Here is a 23,215-nt window from a genome sequence, read left to right as displayed (position 1 = left end):
CCGAGCAATTTCTTTAACGTTCAAAATTGCTTGTTACTTGGTTGATTGTCTGGCAACCCGGCTCAGGTCCCGTTGAATAAAAGTTCACAACCACACATATATTTTTTTGTATTCATACACAACAGATGAACAGAGAATGCATGATGAATGCATGATGATGCAAAGAGGAGAACTGCTAGAAAATGATTGAATGAACACACAAAGACGTCATTTATACGGGTTCATTTCCCAATGTTTATTCTTTAAAGACTGAAACTGCTGGGTTATACTTGCCCGTTGGTTTCAAATAATGGATTTAAATTAAAAAAACACTAAAAAAGTTATGAATTTAAAATTTTCCAGAACAAAATTGTAATAACAGTAGGGGAGTTTAGGGCATGATGGCCACACGAGACCAAATTTGCACACCTTCAATTACAGTTACTCTGTACTTTTATTACGTATGAAATAGATGAATTTTCGTTTTGTGAACGCTAGGTTTTCAGAATATAAGATTTTTTTTTCCATGTCATGAAGAAAATTTATTTTTAGAGAGCTCCAAAGCGCTCCCCCAAGAATATAAGCGAACATTTTGAACAAGTGGAATCGCCTTAAGCCAGCTAACAGCCGGTAGAATACAAAGCTAAGTTTGCTTACTTACATACATATTTACTTACTCCTTTACTTACTTACTTACTCATTTTTTTACTTTCTTACCTACTTCTTACCTACTTCTTACCTACATTTTTTGAATTGTGTAGATTACATTTATTTGCAATGTATCGTTTTCGAACAATTTATTCTGTTTCTATACTTATTCTTTGATAAAATAAACCTCAATGTTGAAAATTATAGATGGTTTTCAACAGGAAAACTAAATGAACCTATTTTAAATGTTGTAGTTGTAAAATATCAAAAAGTGAGAATTGTAATTAGAAATAAAAATGTAACAACACATTCTTTTTAAAATGCCTTTATTGGTATAATAAATGATTATCTTGCTGACTTGAAATACGTATTGTATAATGCGAACAGATTTGGCGAAGGTTGTCTACAGTCGGTTACATACAATAATGTATTCATAACAGGTATTGGATATCAACAGTCAATGCCCAAGTGTGTAAAGGAAGCGTATCTTCTTACGGAATCACATTAAGGTTTAATCAAGTTGCGTAGAAATGTTGAAGCGAGCGATGAAATAGGTTTGTTTCAATTTCTCGTTTTCTCCTCGGATCCAAAAATACGTTTAGCGTCATCGGTTATGTTTTGCTGAAGTTTTTCTAGAATAAAAATCAAAATTAGAAAACTCCGAAACTGTTTTTTTTTTCAATTTTGAATCTTACCAATTGCATTGCGACTTTCAACGGCACAGAGAACGAAATCTACCAGGTCCATTTTGTCCCGTTGTTCATCGCGCGCCCTCCGTAGAAGTTCATGCAGCACTCGATTGCTGACGTTGAAGCCGGACGAGTTGAGTGCTCTTTTGAGCTCGGTCCGGTCTAGGTAGCCACTTCGATCGAGATCGTACAGATTGAATACGGCCTGCCACTGCTGCATGTCCCTTATTACGGTTCTAAACTGGTCATAGTTTAGCTGCTGGGCCGAGGAATGGTTCAGCGTTATTCGAGCTATTAAGAGCTTGGAGATTTGGTGAACTAGAGATCGGTTCGGTGTTTTAGGGTTTTTGTTCGGTTTAGTTCGGAAGAATGGCATCCACCAACAGAGGAAGATGTTACGTAGTTGAATGTTTATCGACTGCCACATGGTTGGGCGCTTTTTGGTTTTGTTTGGCGGTGGTGAAAAAAAGAATTTGTTGAGGATGGCACTGAGCGCGAGGTGGTCGATTTCTCCTTTGCGATCAGCCATGTCGAAGAAGTTGCGGACCATATGCTCCCAATCTCCGGTTTCTAGCAAGGGGCCGGAAATGCGATCATCCATCGTTCCGAAGCAAACGGTACAGTCATTTTCTTCAAGGCAGTTACGGAATTCGGAAAATATACGTACTAAGAATTCGCCCTCTTCATGAGGATTCAGAGTAGATGGGATGAGCAGATAGACCCCTGGGTTCAAACGCAATCTGCAGCTGACTTCTCTGGAGTTGATAAAGATTGATTTCTCAACTATGCGATAATCGTTCTTCTTGAAAAATTTCATTGGAATAGGTTTGTGGCGAAGGTCTTCCTCGGTAATCCGGTAGACCACAAAACCAATTGTGAGGCTTGCTAGATCCTCAGCTCTCCGAAACTTTTGCATCAAAGCAATTACAATGGTACACATTCCAGAGCTATCGTCTTGATCCGGCTGATCCAACCGAATAACGTACTGCGGGTTAGTCCAGAAAGTATCAAGGTAATCAATACAGCCCCCGGCCGTTGATTGATTCACCCATTCGCCGTCAATCGTCGATACCTTCCAACCCCGTTGACTGGCTTCCGGATCATCCAAGGGATCAGGCGAAAGGTTACAAATCTCTACCCGGTCAAAGAAGCGCAAAAAATCTTGGAAGCTCATCCAGAATTCGCCATCGTTATCTAGCGTAAGCCCAATACGCTTTCTCTCAGCTTTCGAAATGGCGTCCCATTCTTTCGAACGATCACTCCATGCTCCGTTCCATTCCACACCATCTCCCCAGGGATTCCTCAACCTTATCAACTGACATTTCAAAGGATCAAAAATGTGCGTTTTGGTTATCGAATACGAATGACCCTTCAGAAGGCCTTCCGGTGTATGAGCTTCAGGGATATTTGGATCAGGCTGTAACGAAATCATGAAATCACTGACCCTGATTCAATTGACGACAAGTTTTTACTCACCAGTATATTGCAAGCGAACATCGATCCCCTCTGAAACCCGGTGTGAATAATTTCGAACAGATTCTCTGGTGGAGATTCCTTAGCCCTCAAACGGTAAGACTCCGTAATACCTCCGGTGAAATCCTGCATAGCTTCTCTTGCAGTGCCCCCATTCAAGGCTCCATAAGATCCGTGAAGTTTGGCGTAAGCTTTCTCCAACAATGCGCTCCAAAACTCATTCTTCTGACTAGATCTCATGTACAGCAACTGCCCATCCCGTGTCGGAAGTCGATCGTCGATCACCACATCTACCCACTGACCAAACTGCCAAAAACGGAAGTGGAAAATGCCCGCGTAACTACCATCTTCAAAAGTGTTATCCAGTGGAACGGTTTTCCTAAACAGTCGCTCATTGGCCGTTAAATTCGCCGTAGCCGTAAGAAGCCAACAGTCGTTGAGGTTACCCTGACGAACGTCGAAGCGCGAGACACCATCGACGAAGAACTTTGGCTTCCGACAGATTTCTTTCGGCCGTAGCCACAGGATTGTTTGGTCCGTTGGTTGACCGGAGAGCTTGGAGAGAGAGCTGGGACCGGGTGGAAAATCCGTATCATCGAAAAGTATGCCATCATCGAGACAGCGTTGCCGAAGTCTGTAGAAGTCCTGAGCCGGTGCTGTTTGGTGCGCTGTAAAGGAACGATGAGCGATCTACGCGAAGAAGGTTTTTTTTAAAACATTTGTTAAACAGTACCTATTACTTGATACTTTTATGATTCTAATTGAGTGCTTACTTCATCTTTGGTGAAATCGACCACCATGAACTGGGATGACCGGCGGCTGGAGGTCGAAGATCTGCTACCATCTTCTGAGTCGGCCACACTGCGTCTCAGAGCTTTTTTCATCATCGTGGTTTATTCGGTTGTTTTACTATGCAATGACATCAGATTGATGCATTCCTCTTACGCTGCTTCATTTTTTGCCCTAAAAAGGGAAAGTGAACCATTAAAACAATCGTTGAATATTTATTGTCGTTGAACATGTGCCAATTAGAGCGCTGTGTAAAGAAGCATTGATATCGGTCAGTTTTGATCGGAATTCCAATTGAGTTCTAATCAAACAAAACGAGATGCTTATTAACAAAAAGTGATCATATTCAACATCCTAGTAGGAAGCACTCCTTATATTTCTGTAAATTATAGAATAATGTTTCTTTATTTTCACTAGAAGAGGGATCTATACTCTGAATTCAGATTTTTTTTCCTAATTGAAATCTGGATTTAAGAAATGAAATTTTTAATTGTTAGTTATGAATAGTGCACTTCACTCTGCTAAGTTTATCAACTGACGAAAGTGATTTTGTAATGTTTTTTATTTGTTCTTTTTCAGACACATCGTTTTCTGGATTGAATAACAAGACCTTTGTGAACCCTTTAATGCTAGGATATTTTCAATAATTTTACTAAGTTACTTTTAAATTTTGAGAATTTTTTATGAATTGTCGAACTTTTTTTCTACCGTCTTTTAACAGAAATAGGTTTATTTAGATCGTCATATTCAGTTTTTTTTATCTAATTGTTTGAAACGTTCAGTAAAACTTCAAATTTGTTTTTAACTTTCGAAAAAGATTTTAAATTATAATTTGGAATCTTTATTCTTTATTTAAAAATCCTTGAATTAACCAATTAACCATTAACCAACTCGTACTTTAAGAGTAAGGAGTTCTGAAAATTTATTTTGACAATGCGCACGATTCTTATTGAAAATGAAAAAAACCAAAAAATTATACAAAGTTTTTTTTTGATTCCATGAAATTTAATATTTTTAAGATAAGTATTATTGAACTTAAATACCTAATATACTTGAACATGTTTATATTTAAATTTTATTTTTTTAAACTTTTGATTCTATGATTCGATTAGCACTTTTAATGTTCCGAATTCAAATGCTCAAAAGATTAAGTTTAAAATTAGAATGCCAAATGCACAGTAGTTCTGAATATTGATTTTTATTTAGATTCGAACTCTGGCTTGAAGATTCCGAGTTTGAAATTGAGAGAGGCCGAATTATAAATCTTTATTTCAGAATTCAAGACCTGTTTCCTAACTCTGATCTCTATTTTCAAATGATTCTTAATTTCTGTCGTCAATCTTATTAGGGGAGAGTGGGGTATCATGGGTCACTTTTTTCTTTGTTTCATAACTTCTTTATTATAAAAGATAAAAAGAAAAAAAATAAATGGAAAGTTTTCCTATATTTTTAAGGTATTACTAGGCATTTTTATTTAAATTTTTTACTACAATCATTTTCCGAGTTCTGACTGTTTAAAAAAGGTAAGTTTTTTTTGGATTTTGAAAAACTGTGGGGAAACGTGGGCCACCGAATCCAAATTGACTAGATAACGTGCAAAGTTTATGAGATGTCCCAAAACTGAAATTTCATAATTCATTTTGTTATTTTAAAGCAATTTCAGATGATGAAATGAAAAAGAGAGTTGTATATGATCGAATAATTCCTAAAACCTGGTTCGCGAACGTTTCGGCAAATTCCTTGTATAGGATGGAAAAAATATTTTTCATAACTCTTCATTTGGCATAAGAAAACTCTACAGATAGGGAAAACGCGATGACAGTTGGATTGAGATTTTTACCTAAAAAAATATCTGAGATATACAAAGTGGCCCACTCTCCCCTATGCAGCAATATTTTCCATCTTTTGAGTATATTTGTTTTTGAAAAATTAAATTGAGTCAAACAAAAATTACTATTATTGATGTTTTAAGTCTTCTGTGCTAATTGCCATTCGAAAAATTATTTTGAAGATGTTAAAATATGTTAAAATCATATTGATCAAAGTTACCCCAAAACATAAAATCTGGTTTTGTAGCAAACATTTAGTTATATCCACTAATTATGTCGTTTGAATATTTTGCTATCAATGATCATGCTTTATACTTTTATAGTTATACTTCTTCCCTCAGTAAGTATTTTAAAACTTTTTAGTGCAACAAAAAAGCAGACCCTCTCAAAATATTCGAAAATGTGATGATTAAAAAAGTGATCAATGTTCCCCCAGTTTACGGTACTGATTTACTTCCGGAAGAACTTTTTAACAACTTGAAAGTGGGAATAAAATAGAAACAAGGAACTGCAAAGTCGTTATGAAAAAATCATCACATCAAGTAAAATCATTGCCTTCTCGTGATGTTCATATAGAGAAGCGAGCATGTAGCTCGATTTCCATGCGGTAAGCTCGGGTTCGAGGCTTGGTAAGAACATGTTATTTAAATGTGAGTTATCAAATATGCTTGATTAATTTTAAAGTGCCTTTAATTTATACGAACTTTTTGTCAACTTTAAAGTTCGTTTAGCTACTTAAAATTTGAGCTGAAAAGAAGTTGTATTACAATACTCGATTGAGCTGTACAACAAACCTGATAGAGGAATCAGAGGAATGTTATCCGAACTTTTGGTTGCTTGGGAGTTCCCCTAAATTTTTCTATTATTTCAGAGCAAAACATGTTCGGACCGGGGAACTGAAATGAAGGGAGAAAATTCGTCAATGATCACACAAATTGTGCAGCCAATGATTGAATTTGTGGTAATTTGTGACAGAACTATCTCCACCGGCTACAGCGTGATTTTAAGACCAACCCGAGATCTTTCTGGAAGTACGTCAAGAATCAGGGGAAAGAATCCGGGCTTCCGTTTCAAATGTTTTTGAACGGCCATGCAGGAACACCGATCTTGAAAGATGCAATCACTTTGCTGAGAAATTTTCTAGCGTTCTCACAACTGGGTCCATTTCCTCAGAGCAACTGGATACGGCTGTAGGAAATATCACACCTCTAGACTCTTCCTTAAACGGTATTGCCTTCGATGACGCAGCAATTTTAAAGGCGACAGCGAAGCTTAAAAATTCATCTATCTTCTTGAAACGTTTCATGCATCATTTGCTGACTTCCATAGTCCCATCAGACATATTTTTCGAGCTTCGCTAGACTTCGCAACCTTTCCCTCGCTCTGGAAAGAAGCTTACATGTTCCCTGTTCACAAAAAAGGAAATAAAGAGAGATGTGAACAACTACCGCGGAATATCAGCTCTTTGTTCGATAGCCAAACTGTTCGAATTGGTTGTTCTGGATCCGATTTTCGCGTCCTCAAAACAATACTTTTCCAACGATCAGCAAGGATTTCTGCCGAAACGATCCACGGCAGCAAATTTACTGACTTTTACATCGTCCGTGCAAGATAGCTTCACCATGAAGTCACAAACTGACGTCATCTATACTGATCTGTCTGGTGCTTTCCATAAAGTGAATCACGATATTGCTGTTGCTAAACTCGAACGCTTAGGATTATGTGGATCCCTACTGGACTGGTTTCGAAGCTATTTAACGGGACGAAAGTTATCAGTGCAAACTGGAAATTACTTTTCAAGACAATTCTCCGCTTGTTCAGGTGTGCCCCAGGGAAGCCATTTGGGACCGCTAATTTTTGTCATCTATTTCAAAGATGTTCTTACTCTCTTGGACGGCCCAAAACTTGCGTATACCGACGACCTCAAACTTTTCCGCACCATCAATGGCCAAGACGATATCGATCTAGGTAGTTCAATACCTTCTTTCAGTGGTGTGACACCAACTGTTTGCCTCTGAACCACAGCAAATGTGCGTTCATTTCTTTTTCTCGCGAGCGAAACCCTCTTAACGCAGAGTACACTCTTGGGAACGAAACCATCGCCCGGGTGGACCACATCAACGATCTGGGCGTTATCCTAGACCATCGGCTGGAGTTTAAGACTCATACGAATTACATCGTCGAGTCTTGGCTTCTTATTTTGCGTAACAAAGGAGCTTAAAAATTTGTATCTACTGCCTAAAAAGTCTGTATTGCAGCATAGTTCGCTCAACGCTTGAATATGCATCTGCATCTGAGCACCAAATTTTACCAAAACGGAGATGAACGAATAGAGGCTATCCAGCAGCGTTTCATACGGTATGCCCTGCGACACTTGAACTGGTTAGATCCGTTTCGTTTACCCAGTTACGAAAACCGTTGCCGCCTAATTGATTTAGACACGCTTCAAATTCGTCGTCACGCTGCGCGTGCTTTAGTCGTAGCGGATCTCCTTGCGTCGAGGATTGACTCTCTCATGCTGCTGAAGGCTATTCCTCTCAGTGTGCGACCCCGAGGATTAAGGAACCAAAATCTGCAGCTCTATGTTCCCATCCGGCTGAATAACTACGGAGCCAACAGCGCTCTAATTGGAATTTTGAGAACTTTCAACCGCTTCGCCGAGTATTTCGACTTCGACGTTTCAAGAGCTACTTTCCGAAGAAAAATTTTAATGCTTTCGAGAACTTTGTAGATTTAACTAGTTTTTAACTCATTATTTTATTAAGTTATCATTAGGATAAACATGTGATCCGTTGATGTTAGGAACTACAAAAATGTTCCTTATAATTCTTTTTTGAGGAAATTCGTACTTTCGTGGAAAAGATGAGTGCTTACTATGCCCCGGGTGCTCGTTATGCCCTTATCTCACCTACAAGTATTTTTGACATTACTGCAGAAAGTTAAAAAAAAAAATAGATTTCAATTAACAAATTTGTTAAAACCTGAAAAACGATCAGATTTATGCTTTAAAAATATTTAAAAATCAATTTGGCTTGTTCTTCAAAATTTCGTTAAATGAGGAAAAGTAAACAAATTGAAAATTTCTATAACCTATTTCTATTTGAAGTTGATTGCGCCAGCTGTTAGAAAAATCATCCCATACAAATATGGGCCAGGTTAATACACGCAAAATAATCTACATTTAGGGTCTATGTGAAAACCTACATAATATTTATCCAATTTATTTCCACGTAAATGCTTCCAAAGGAATATATAAGCGCGCTCCTATAAGAATTGGTGCAAAGAATTTGCAAATTAAATGAAATTCCATCGTAAATGATATTTATTTTCATTTTCTTTGAATGAACTCTGCCGCTACATCACTGTAAACTACCACTACACTTATATTGCTGTAAAAAAACTTCAATTTCAAAAGCTCTTGTCAGCGGGTTAATTCAGAATTGTTATTAAATAAAGAAATTTTTTAAAAAACCGTCAAAATAATAAATAAATTGAGGGACCAATAGAGAACTCATTTGTTTACAACGTTTTTAGAAATTTTAGAAGTCAGCTAACTGACAACAATTCTTATCTCATATATAAAAATGGAGGCATTTTCTTTGTTACACTATCACGTATAAACAGACGGAATGAAGTGAAATTTGGTATCCAAAAGTTTTTCGGATTAAAAATGGTTTGTATAATAGTTTCGAGTAGAGATGTACCGAATATTCGGTCGGCCGAATATGCCGAATATTTATTTTTTAAATTTTTACAATCACAGACTCGTCAAATTTTTCAAATCATTTTGGATAATTTATAAAATATCCAAAAGAAGTGTTGAACATCTTAAGTGTGTTCGTATATCTTTCACTGTAGATCGTAAAAGAGAATGCTGACAAGTATCGTTTTATACTTTGATTATCGTTTATTAAAGATTTCCTTGAAATATCCTGGCTTTCCATAAATCCAATAAATAATTCTAGATAAGTCGATTGTGACCGGGATGTCCGAATTTATTCAAATTATTCGCTAAATCAAATAAAAAACTCTTTTTTTTCTTTGACAATTTCAAGATTTTATGTTCAAGATCGAACTTTTTCAAAATGAACATAAATTTTTGTTTGATCCCTAGATGCGATTTTAATACTGCTGCTGTGATTTAATGAAAACTTTAAGATTCAAGTTATTTTCTTTTACTTTCCTATCGTATGTTTTTGGCCTAGATTTTGTTCAAATTTTCATTTTTTTTTAAATAATCGTACTGAATTGCCTGACTATTTGGTTAAAAGCAGGGGTGAGCAACCTTTTGAACTAACGGGCCAATTTAAATTTGAAATTTTGCCGGCGGGCCGCACATAATTTTTTTTGTGATAATTATCAGAGCTTCTCAACATAACATTCAAAAATCACATTCATAACTACAAATTTTTGCGGAAACCAATCTGAAAAAGGAAAGATGAAACGATTTCACGTGCTCATAAACAGTAATTCAACACGGCTTTTTAAATACCCGATATTGAAAACGTACCTCACTAAATCTTTGCCATTTTTAAATTCTCTCAATTTTTTAATAGAACTTCTTGGCAAACATTCGTTCTTACAATATTCTTCTTTAAACCGATGGTACTATTCGTCATCACTTCCATTAAAAAAATTTCTGGAGCTAACCACAGTGATAACTAAGAGTGTGATAAAAATATTTTTAAAGAAATCATTTTCTTCTTAGTGTTGTACTTTTGATCGCTATTTGACTTTCTTTTATGTTTTTCCACAATTAATTCTTGTCCTCAAAGCCTATAGATGTTTTTTCTACAAACGATAAAAAACCCGTTTTTTAAATTGAGTTCTGTATTGGATCATTGCATTCAGATGTTGAGCAAGGTTGAAAAATGTTCAATTTCGCATATTTTTAGGCAACTATTTTCAAAACTACATTCTTGATTTTAGAATTTTAATCCACATTTTTTAATCATTTTTAATCTTATTTAGATATCATTGCGATAGGATTTCTAGAGCAATATCTTGACACTGGTAATGTGGATTGCGAACTATAAGTGAAATAACTCAACTTATCGATGTTTGTGATAAATTTTCTATAAAATTTCTGAAAAAAAGCATCACAGATAATCGTCAAAGATATTTAGAGTGGAATCAGAGAATTTCAGATATCTATTGTTTTTTCAAGAACTAATAATTTTTGTGGGTAACTTTGATGCCGGCTGATTCATGATGATAAACAATCTAAAAATCGTTTACCCAGACTTTATTATTTAATTTTCGTCAATATTCAGAAATAAAAAATATATCTCAAGTTTTGGTTTAATTTTTTTTGCCAGTATTTGAATGCTAACCTTTTTGCCGAATTGGATAGAATAATTTAAAAAAAAAATCTGCGGAGCATATTTTTCATCTTTCAACTTTATTTTGCTTGAAATGGAAATAATGACTTCACTAGACGGGCTTCGAAACTCCTTTGATCATGTGTAGGTTCCTATTAATGGCTGTTCTTTCGACTCACTTTAATGGATTTTGCTCTCAAAGTGGTAGGAGTTAAATAATAAGGAAAAAGTATGCTGAATAGAAAAACATTCCAATATTACGTTATGCCAATAAACAATACTGCATTTAAGTCTAAAACAGAACATAATAAACGCTTAAAATGCCAGAAGTTTTCCTAACTATCCATTGCAGAATAAAGTTAAGGCATAAAAATTTGAAAAAAGCTTCGCGGGCCGCACAAAAGGGCCTCGCGGGCCACATACGGCCCGCGGGCCGCGTGTTGCTCACCCCTGGTTTAAAGTATAGTTTGCTCTAGATTAACACTATTTATACCGGAGGGGGTCAAATGACATTTTTTGAACTTCAAATGACTATAACTCCTATTGTTTTAATTTTTTCGGAAATTTTTCTTCATGACTATTTTTATTTTCAAAGTGCACGTATTTTTGCATCAAAATATTATTTTTTAAGTTTGTAGATTTCGAAATACGTATGTGGTATACCTATTTATACCGCCGAGGGTCAAATGACCCCTAACACATTTTCCGCTAAAACTCTGTTGTTTCTCAACCGATTTTTACAAATTTTATAGTTTTGGAAAGCTTGTAACGTGACTCAAATATTGTTCTCAGACAATATTCAGCTACAATCATGGATTTCGAAGTTATTCGTAGTATAAGAAAAAAAATCCGAAAAACATGCTTAGGGAAAATGGCTGTAAGTCAGTTTATAGGAGTTCGAAAAAAAATTCATTTGGTGCCTGAAAAACCTGAAGTTAGAAGCTATACTTTGCACATATGGAAAAAAAATTAAAAAATTTTTAAGATCATGACCACGAAAAATGTAAAAAAGTGGTGTAAAAAACGTACTTTTTAATAAACCAATCACCAAAGCTGTCCCAGTCACAGTAGAAATTTTTTGAAAAATGTATTGGAAAATTGACGTTATTTGTGACATTTTGGCATCTTTAGATTTATAAAACACGAAACACAGAATTTTTGACAGATATTCAAATGTAGCTGTTTTTAGACTTTTTTATCAATTTACTTTTTCTGAGACTATTCTTACACTTACGATCGGCTTTGCACTGGATTTTCAGTATGTTAACAAAAGATTTAAAGAATAAGTTTATATGCTCAAGAAAGGAAATTTCATACCAATTCTAGTGATGTAATTATATTGGCGGTGCAATGCGTGACAAAAATATGATAAATAAAATAGTGAAGTAGTTTCAGAATTTTGAAAAGTCAGCACCAATTCCTGCTTGGCAGACGGGCGCTGTGGGTGGTAATATTTCACAGCTATTTTGCACACGAAGACGGGCGAAAGGAAACGAAAAAACAAACGAGCATTCGCTCAAATTGTCTGGTTTTACTTTCAGAAATATATTTATCATATTTTTGTCACGAATTGCACCGCCAATATAATTACAACACTAGAATCGGTATGAAATTTCCTTTTTTGTGCATCTAAACTTATTCTTTAAATCTTTTGTTAACATACTGAAAATCCAGTGCAAAGTCGATCGTAAGTGTAAGAATAGTCTCGGAAAAAGTAAATTGATTAAAAAAATCTAAATACAGCTACATTTGAATATCTGTCAAAAATTCTGTGTTTCGTGTTTTATAAATTTAAAGATGCCAAAATGTCACAAATAACGTCAATTTTCCAATTCACTTTTCAAAAAATTTCTACTGTTACTGGGACAGCTTTGGTGATTGGTTCATTAAAAAGTACGTTTTTACACCACTTTTTTACATTTTTTGTGGTCATGATCTTAAAAAAATTTTAATTTTTTTTTCCATATGTGCAACGTATAGCTTCTAACTTCAGGTTTTTCAGGCACCGAATGAATTTTTTTTCGCGCTCCAATAAACTCACTTACAGCCATTTTCCCGAAGCATGTTTTTTTGGATTTTTTTTTTCTTATACTACGAATAACTTCGAAATCCATGATTGTAGCTGAATATTGTCTGAGAACAATATTTGAGTCACGTTACAAGCTTTCCAAAACTATAAAATTTGTAAAAATCGGTTGAGAAACAACAGAGTTTTAGCGGAAAATGTGTTAGAGGTCATTTGACCCCCGGCGGTATAAATAGGTATATAGTTACATACATCCCTCTCCCAGAACCCGAGACAGGATGTATAAACGTGGCGCTCCCAAGCCACGCGCAACCACGCGGTGATCATAATTGCATCGTAGGCAAATATGATCACTTAAATACCGATAGCGAAGGCATGCTCGTTCTCTTTGGTTCCCGACCCGGCAGCAGTAAGTGGTTCAGCAGCAGGAAGTGCAGTTAGCAGTTAGTTTAGTGATAGTGATTAGTGAATAAGCAAGAGGAATGTGAAAATAAAACTTTTTTAAAAACATCCTCGGAGACTCGGTCTCATAATTGGCGCAGCCGACGGAAGCAGCTTTAGTGAATTCTGATGTTAAAAAGTGGATAAAGTCGATTAATAACCGACTTCAAAAGTGATCTCGCGAAGAAAGCATCGGAACAACGCGGATGACCTGTCATCGTTTCGAGTTGAGGATCCCCCCGTCAGGACCACTACAGCAACCTACCGTCACGACAGCAAACCGAGGTAAGTGATTTTTTATTACTTTTCACCTCAAATCAAAAAGATTAGTGTTTATCTTAGTGAAATTTGGCACTACCAGATAGGCCTCTTTTCACTCGAGTACTACCAGATAGGCTCGAAAACTAAGACAATCGTTTATCTTTTTGCGTCCGGAAATTGCACTACCAGATAGACAGTTTTCGCGACAGGGAGTGAGGCGACACATTCTGTGTGCTCCCAGTTAAAACAAAGTGCTAGCGTTTTATTTTTTTTCCCAGAGTACTACCAGATAGGCTCTGAAATTAAGAAAATTGCTAAAATTTTGTTGGTATTGATCTGTACTACCAGATAGGCAGATCTCTACAAAAAGTTAAAATAAACCACATAGTCACCATTTGAAACGCGCATAAGGCGGACTAAGCAAAAAGCTCGCGCTGCTAGTTCACGCCAAGTGTTTATAAAAGGAGACTGAAATAAGATTCCCTCTGCTCGTTCATACTGACTGAGCAAACTAAAGGGGTTACATCAAATAAATTAATGCCAAAAGAAAAAAAGCTAAGCGCTTTGAAAAAGGCAAGACAATTATTCAGTTCGTAAATTATCTTTAGTGATATTTCGGATTCAGAAATTTCGGAAGAATCTGCTGAATTTTCACACGTTCCTATTGAAAATCCCCCCGATTTAGGAGCACTGAAATTAGAACAAACAAAAATGGAAGACCTCGTGGCGCAAATCACGCACCTAACCACTATGGTCAGCCAAATACATTCAACCCAAGACCAACAACAGTTGGCAATAAACGCACTAACAAACAATAATCCAAATTCAGTTAATGAACCAACAGGGAGATTAGAAAATTTATTTGCTATACCAGACCCTATCAAATCAATTCCTAAATACGACGGAAACAGGAAGCAACTTCCAGCTTGGCTGGATAACGCTGAGAGAACACTTAACGTTTTCAAACCGCTGGTCACAACATGCCAGTACGAAATTTATGTTACAGCCGTCATAAATAAAATCGAAGGGAAAGCACGGGACATCATTTGTCTGGCGGGCAACCCGCGAACCTTCGAAGAAACAAGCGAAGTCCTCAGGAACGCATTAGGCGACAAGCAGGAGCTGACCTTTTACAAAAGCCAACTATGGCAAACGAAAATGAAGGATAACATGTCCCTTCATAAATATTACCAAATAATAACTGAAATTGGGCAAAACATAAAAAGTTTGGCCAAACAAAAAACTAAATACAAACTTAATTGGGATGCAATAAGCTCATTTATTGACGAGGACATCCTTGCTGCATTTATTTCTGGCCTTAAAGAACCCTATTTTGGGTATGTGCAGGCCGCAAAACCGGAGAACATTGAGGAAGCTTATGCTTTCGTTTGCAAATTCAAAAGCAGAGAAAGTATTGCACAACAACCCCCATTCCAAAAGAAAAATTTCAAATATCCAGTGAATGACACCAATGATAAGAAACATTTTAATGAACAGAAAAAAACCTTTAATAATCCCCAACCGATGGAGATAGGCTCGGTTAAAAGCAGGTTAACACTCAACCGAACCATAAATAACAACGAAATTAAAAACGAAGAAATAGATGATGAAATAGACGATTTAGACCTAAATTTTTGCTTCGTCCAGACAACAAACATGATAACTTGAATTACCTCCCATATCTCGAAACAAAAGCAAATTTAAAGTTACTCATAGACACTGGGGCTAATAAAAACGTATTACGTCCTGGTTTCATTTCAGATATAGCACAAACAGACAATGTGCAAATAAAGAACATAACAGGCACTCATAATATCAACAAAAAAGGCAGAATAAATCTGCTCGGAAAGAATATCCCACCCCAAACATATTATGAACTAAAATTTCATAATTTTTTTGATGGAATTATTGGATCCGAATTTTTAGCCAAAAACAAAGCTATAATTAATTACAAAAATGAATGTGTTATAATTAATGACACAAAAATTCCTTACAAAAAATATTACCCAGCAAAAAAATTATATAGTCACACTATTGAACTAGAGACTAACGTAGATGGAGACTGGTTTGTCCCATGTTTTCAGAAATTTTACCAAAATTATGTTGTCCAACCCGGCGTGTACAACTCGAACAGGAATACAACTACAGTAAAGGTTCTTTCAACAAAACCTGAAAAACCAGTTATCAAAGACCGAATTAACCTCAAGGTAAACAACTTTGAAACAATCACACCAATCCCATTAAAACAAGGATCTGCAATTAATCAAACAATTCTAGAAAGCATAATTAGAACAGATCACCTCTCACATCTAGAAAAAGAAAAATTATTTGACACAATATTAAAAAATCAAGGTGTCTTACTCAAACCTAATGAGAAATTGACAGCTACATCTTCAGTTAAACATAAAATTGTGACAACCAATGAAGAACCCGTGTACACAAAATCGTATAGATATCCACACGCATTTAAAAAAGACGTTGAAGAACAAATAAAAGAGTTATTAGATAACGGAATTATTGAACATTCTCAGAGTCCATATTCAGCTCCGATCTGGGTTGTTCCTAAAAAACCAGACGCTTCTGGTAAAAGAAAAATAAGAGTCGTAATAGATTATCGTAAACTAAACGATAAAACTATTAGTGACAAGTTTCCAATTCCGCAAATTGAAGACATACTTGATAGTCTCGGAAAATCAGTTTACTTTACAACTCTGGATCTAAAATCCGGATTTCATCAAATCAAAATGGATCCGGAAGATAAAGCAAAAACCGCTTTTTCAACAAGCTTAGGACACTTTATGTTCGCACGTATGCCCTTTGGATTGCGTAATGCACCAGCAACCTTTCAGAAAACTATGAATAACATTCTAAGCAATCTGATCGGAACCGCATGTTTTGTATACATGGATGACATAATTATAACCGGCAAAGATCTGCAAGATCATGTCAAAAATATGTCCAACGTGTTGAAAAGACTGGCTGAATTTAATCTTAAAATCCAACTTGATAAGTGTGAATTCATGAAGAGAGAAACTGAATTTTTAGGGCACATAATTTCAAGTAATGGAATAAAACCTAACCCAGACAAAATAAATAAAATTCTTAACTGGCCATTGCCTAAAAATACAAAAGAAATTAAACAATTTCTAGGTCTCACCGGATATTATAGGCGTTTTATAAAAGACTATTCCAAAATAACTAAGGCAATGACAAAGTATTTGAAAAAAGATCAAAAGGTTAACTTGGAAGACAGTGAATATAAAGCAGCATTTTCTAAATTGAAAATGATAATTTCATCAGATCAAATAATAGCATATCCAGATTTTAAACTTCCCTTTATTCTTACCACAGACGCAAGTAATTATGCGTTAGGAGCGGTCCTATCCCAAATACAAAATAAAGTGGAAAGACCCATAGCATTTGCTAGCAGAACCCTCAATAAATGCGAAACAAATTATAGCACAATTGAAAAAGAGGCACTGGCTATCATTTGGGCGGTCAATAAGTTCAAACCATATCTTTTTGGTAACAAATTTACGTTACTAACAGATCACAAACCCCTTCAATTTATCAAAAATTGCAATAAAAATCAGAAAATCCTAAAATGGAGGATGGAACTAGAAAGCTATGACTACACCCCTATTTACAAACCGGGTAAAACCAACGTTGTCGCAGATGCGTTGAGTAGAAAAATAGAAAATGAAGTCGAGTTAAACTTTAATAACACAAATTCTCCAATTTCAGAAGTCTCCCAAGATACATTTTCAGAAAATTGGTCGAGTCAAGGAGAGGCATCAACCAGCAACCCACCAGAAGAGGAACACAATCAAACCGATGATGGCCAACCAGAAGAAAATCCATCACAATCTAACAATGTTCTTTCTGCAGCAACGGATAACATTTTAGACGACAATGACGAAGATGACGATGACACTGAAACGATTCATTCAGCGCAAACTTCCGACGATCACTTTATTCATTTCACAGAAAGACCAATAAACTTTTATAGAAACCAAATCATATTTAAAAAAGCAAGCTTTACGAGCGACTTAATTTTAAACCCCTTTCCAAAATTTCGAAGAGTGACTATAGCTAGAAAAGAATTTAATCACGACATAATACGTGACTCCATAAAGAAATTTCATGATTACAAGCAAACGGCTATATTAGCACCAGAAAATATTACCCAACTTATCCAAGATGTATACAAGGAACACTTTAATGAACACGGACACTTTGTAATGACTCAAAACTTGGTAGAAGACGTTAACTCGGACGCCCGTCAAGACGCCATTGTGAGCAAAGAACATGACAGAGCCCACAGAGGAGTCACAGAAGTAGAAAGTCAAATTAGAAGAAGTTATTTTTGGCCCAAAATGATTGAAAAAATTAAAATGGTTACAAAAATGTGTAAGATTTGCAATATGCATAAATATGAACGTAAACCTTACAACATAAAAATTTCATCAAGACCCACGACAGACAGACCTTTTGAAAGAGTTCACATGGATATTTTCCAAATTAACAAACAAAATTTTTTGTCTTTAGTTGACGCATTTTCAAAGCATGCGCAATTGATCCCTATGGATAGTAAAAATTTAACAGACGTCAAAAATGCTTTAGCACAATATTTTATGACTTTCGGAACCCCAAGACAAATCATAACTGATCACGAAACTACATTTTGTTCAATTCACTTGAAAAACTATCTCGACAATTTAAACGTTGACCTCAAATATGCATCGTGTTCAGAATCGAATGGACAAGTAGAAAAAACACATTCGACAATGATCGAGATCATAAACACTAATAAACACAAGCACCAACACTTGAACATAACATCAATGGTTCTATTAGCTACAGCACTTTACAACAATTCAATACATTCAGCGACACAATACTCGCCTAACGAGGTCATTTTTAGACAAAATAATATTCAAAACCCTCAACAAATTAACGAAGAATCTACTCAAATTTTCAATAAAATAAAAATTAATTTAGAAAAAATTAAAAACAAACAAGATAAACAGAATAAGAACAGAATTGAACCACCAATCATAGAGGAAGGCAAAAAAGTATTCGTCATTCCTTACATTAGAAAAAAATTAGATCCAAGGGCAAAACCGACAAACGCTCAAGAAATCACAGATAAAACGTTCAAAAATAATAGGCGCGTTAAAAGGCACAAGAAAAACATAAAAAGACTTACATGACATGAAAATCATGTTTTCTAGATTATAAAAGAATAGCCAACCTTTTCTAATATCTTTTATTTTTCAGATGAAATCACTTGCGATCCTACTATTTGTCTCTTCAATCACCGGGTCAACAAAATGTAACTACTTAGGAATTAGAAACCTATCAAACGACCCGATGCTTTTGTTAAAAACCGGAAATTGTAAAATCCAATCAGGGATTGTCAAAATTATACATCCGATTAACATAACCAATTTGGAATCAAACGTATACAATTTTGTAAAAATATCAAGGAAACTAGATACAAACCATCCGATAACAAATTTAGTTATTCAGAAAAGCAGACAGCTAGTAAATAACTTACACCTGTTGAAACCGCTGAAACCAAGAAGAAGCAAACGATGGGACCAGATTGGAACCGCCTGGAAATGGATAGCCGGAACCCCGGATGCACACGATTTGGACATCATCAACAGAACTATGAACGAACTCATAGGACAGAACAACCAGCAAGTCAGGATCAATTCTCTCATTGATTCCCGAATTTCGGAAATAACAGGGACGATCAACAAGCTATTGGAACATGAATCCATGGAAAACAAATTAATAATGGAAGAAATGGATGCTGTAACCCTCCTCCTATACATGGACACAACGAATCAGATTCTAGAGCAACTAGAAAACACAATCCTGAAGACAAAAATTGAACTGCCAAACAGTAAGCTACTATCTCTCCAAGAAATCCTCACAATCGAAGCTATTCTCAACGAACAAGGTATCGAAACGAAATTTCCCGAGGAAGCTCTAAATTATGCTAAGCCAAAAATAGCATCAAAACACGATTTAATGCTATACATACTCGAAGTCCCTAAAATCAAAGGAGACTGTGACATAATCCAACTCATCCCATTAACAGTCAACAATCATGTGATTACCAACATTCCGAATCACATAGTGAAATACAAAGAACAACTATTTCAAACCGAATACCCAGAAAAATTGATTCAACGCGATGTCTTTCTCAATCCCCTGAAAGATAGCTGTACTAATTCAATTATATTTGGAATAGAAGGACAATGCAAATCTGTTTTAGAAGATGCCACAAGAATCTCATTAGTCGACAATAACAAGATTCTGATCAATAACGCAAGAGGCTCCAGATTAGAAACAGATTGTGGGCCACATAATCGTGAGTTGCATGGCAATTTCATGCTTAAAATTTCTAACTGTAGCATTACCATAGATGGGCAGAAATTTTCTTCAGAAGAACGTGTTAGTAATACCGAAGAAATACAAGGAGCCTTTCCAAATCTTACGATGAAGTGGAATACTATTCAGGATCACAACATCTCATTAATCCACAACGAGACGATCCAGAATAGACTGAAGTTAGACTTGATCAAACTTGAACACTCTGGATTCCGAAAATTTTCGCTTACAGCTTTCGGTGGAATATCCACTAGCATAATCATTTTGATAACTCTAACCTTTCTTTGTATCTTTAAGAAAAGAGTAACTATCAAAATAAGGAATAAACCACGGGAAGCAGCAGAAACCAAGAAATCAACAGACGGCTAAGTGTCGAGGACGACACTTTTTCACCCCCCGGAGGAGTTACATACATCCCTCTCCCAGAACCCGAGACAGGATGTATAAACGTGGCGCTCCCAAGCCACGCGCAACCACGCGGTGATCATAATTGCATCGTAGGCAAATATGATCACTTAAATACCGATAGCGAAGGCATGCTCGTTCTCTTTGGTTCCCGACCCGGCAGCAGTAAGTGGTTCAGCAGCAGGAAGTGCAGTTAGCAGTTAGTTTAGTGATAGTGATTAGTGAATAAGCAAGAGGAATGTGAAAATAAAACTTTTTTAAAAACATCCTCGGAGACTCGGTCTCATAATTATATACAAAGTGTCGGTATGTTTAGTGTTAAAGATCATCGTCTTTTAACAACTTTTATGAAGATGTCTAGCTCATATTCGACTTTCATCTAATTCGATATCAAATAATAATTTCAAATTGCTCAGCACCTGTTTCGACGTGTTTTGCCCGGATTTCACAGGAACCTATTCTCTTTGGTGATAAAAGCCATCTTATGTCCCTACAGTTATTGGTGACATTTTTTTTAAGTTAGAGAGACCCCTACTTGAAAAAGATCTTGTAATATATCATCTGATTATAACATCTGGTTGAAAAAAATCAACTCAACAACATGATGGGCTTTAAGATGGAAGAAATTGAAAGAATTAATCGCTCATGTATTTTTATTAAAAACCCAACAGAATACTCGACCGAATACTCATTTGGCCGAATAGTTAAAATGGTCAATATTCGGTATTCGGCCGTTCGCAGAATACCACTGTTCGGTACATCTCTATAGTTTCGAGAATCTCACATTTTATGGGAGGGGGACACCCATACAAAATCAACTTGAAATGGGACACAACCTGAACGATATTAAGATGATTTTCATCAAAATTGATTCACGAGCTCCAAGAAATTTTTAAAAACGTATAAACTTTTTCTAATGATTTATTAAGTTAATGGTAAAATGAAGTTTACCGGTTCAGCTAGTTTCTAATAAAAATTTACAACTATACGCATACGAAAAATGCGCAAAATAAATTCGCTAAGACTTAATGAGATATTAATAATCTACTTTTGTAGAAATAAAAGAGTTACTCCAAGATCACGTAAAATCGATGTGATGCATCAAAAGTTTAGTTTACGTGAAAAATGCCGCAAAATTAATTTCAAAATTATTCTGCATGTAGGTACGCTCCACGATTCGTCTGGCTATCATATCTTAATTATTGCTTCCATACGTGCACTATTCGGTGGGAATACTACGAGTTAGGCAGAAAGATAATCAAAACAAACAGTAATTCTCGAGAGCCGTTATCACTTGTGATAGAATGTGTACCGATGCACTCAAATTGGGATTTGTCATGCATATATCATACGGTTTAACCAAGCTTTTGAATATTGAAATCCAAGTATGATTTTTATAGCGAATCAAATACTTGAGCACTTTTCTTTATCATTGAATGCACGTGTAATATTTACATATTATCTTTTAACCAAACCAAAACAGCTGTTACAACAAACCACATAGCCTAGCCACATTTTAAAACGATAGCACTTTTTCCTTGTTCCAATAACTAGTATCACGTCCCGCAGATTTTATTTTCTACACCACCATATGGAACCGAAAATATCATGCCCAAAATGAAGGTTCTTCCTTATTTAGCTTGCAATAACTGTACCGGGACCGAGGAGAGTTAATCGATTTTCTAGCACCTGAATGATCCTTCCGGCAGGACGCTGAACCTGTTTTTGCAACTTTACCTAAAGCACTTCACTCTGACTTTGACTTAGACGACGATAACAGCTCGCTCGGTTGATGACTCAAATCACACAGGCCGCACTTCGATTGCGCGCAATTATTCCGGACAACTTCTGCCAATAAAGCACTTTTGACTACTGAAGTGTGTCTCTAACCCTAAGGTGACAAGTGACAACAATATGTGGAATGGCAATAAAGCTGGCAAAAAAAAACACCACACGTTTGATTCAACCGAGAGCTGATAATGGACTGAGAGCGTGCTAACTACGCTACGACAAGCGATACTGTTATTGTTGATTCGGTCATGCGGGGCCATCTGCCGGTGTTGTGTTTCTATTATAATATCTCCTACTCCTAGGCTTACCTACTCGAGGACATAGTCGGAAAGCATGAATGAAATTCGTTCGTACCCATATCGATCCAAACTGAGAGGCTTGCATTTTTTAACCTTTTACTTTACTCTCACGCTCTTTTGCTTTTTCTGTCAACAGGTTAGCTAAAAAGTTTATAGGAAGCTTGTTCATAGAAACGAAATCGCAGATGTGGCGTAAGGAAACAGGTTTAAAGTAATACAGGTACCTGAAATAGAAAAAAGGATAATAAAAATTGTTGAGATAGCTTTGATTTTGCTTTGCTTGATTGACTACTCACATCCACCTTAAATCATTGAACTTAAAATGATACAAAAAAAAAATGGTTAAAAATATATAATGTATAATAAGTGTTGTAAATTTTTTCAAACAAATGCATTTAAAATTCCAAGATCGTGGGCGTGGCTCAGTAGAACTAATTTCAAATTGCCAATGGTTGCTTCTCCGTGATTGACCGAGGCCATCAATTTTGTCCAGAGGTCAAAAGAATGGTGCCTGGGATTGACAGCACATTCACAATGAACAAAACTGATGCTCTCTTTTCAAACATCAAAAATGGCGCCGGCCACGTCCGAGTAGTAAAATTATATAGAGGAAAATAAGAGAAAAAAAAATAATAGAAAATAAATTTCTGCTTTAGGGCCGAGGTTATCTCTGCATCTCAACGAAACATTTTTTTGTGGATGGGGGAAAGGATATGATTTGAAGACAATTTGACTAGTGTTATGCGATCCGGGTTAAAAATCCTATTTCTTATGCTCCTGTCATTTCCTACCGTTTTACATTATAGTGAAATTAAACATTACAGTGAAAAACTTATTTCTAAAACACACATATTTCTAG

The 23,215-nt window shown here is 35.8% G+C and overlaps 1 protein-coding gene across 1 annotated transcript; it reads right to left on the bottom strand.

Moving 5' to 3' along the window:
- Window positions 1–955: 955 nt before the first annotated feature.
- On the bottom strand, window positions 956–22,268 carry LOC129747473 (calpain-B-like). Its single transcript, XM_055741715.1, has 5 exons — window positions 22,004–22,268; window positions 3,563–3,752; window positions 2,793–3,479; window positions 1,323–2,733; window positions 956–1,259 (listed from the first exon to the last, which is right to left on the bottom strand). The coding sequence occupies exons 2-5, from the start codon at window positions 3,674–3,676 to the stop codon at window positions 1,189–1,191; spliced, it is 2,283 nt and encodes a 760-aa protein (XP_055597690.1). The 5' UTR covers window positions 3,677–3,752; window positions 22,004–22,268; the 3' UTR covers window positions 956–1,188.
- Between the last annotated feature and the right edge of the window lie 947 nt (window positions 22,269–23,215).

The sequence above is a fragment of the Uranotaenia lowii genome, chromosome 2, assembly GCF_029784155.1.
Source record: "Uranotaenia lowii strain MFRU-FL chromosome 2, ASM2978415v1, whole genome shotgun sequence".
Lineage (NCBI taxonomy): Eukaryota > Metazoa > Arthropoda > Insecta > Diptera > Culicidae > Uranotaenia > Uranotaenia lowii.
Note: the sequence above shows the minus strand (reverse complement) of the source record. Positions and strands in the feature narration are given on the sequence as shown.

What these genes read in the sequence shown, in the direction of transcription:
- LOC129747473 (XM_055741715.1), bottom strand. Translation starts at nt 3,676, where the DNA reads ATGATGAAAAAAGCTCTGAGACGCAGTGTGGCCGACTCAGAAGATGGT. An exon ending in TGTTCGCTTGCAATATACTG is followed by an intron (nt 2,734 to 2,792) that starts GTGAGTAAAAAC and finishes ATTTCGTTACAG; the next exon opens with CCTGATCCAAATATCCCTGA. An exon ending in TGAAAGTCGCAATGCAATTG is followed by an intron (nt 1,260 to 1,322) that starts GTAAGATTCAAA and finishes TTTTTATTCTAG; the next exon opens with AAAAACTTCAGCAAAACATA.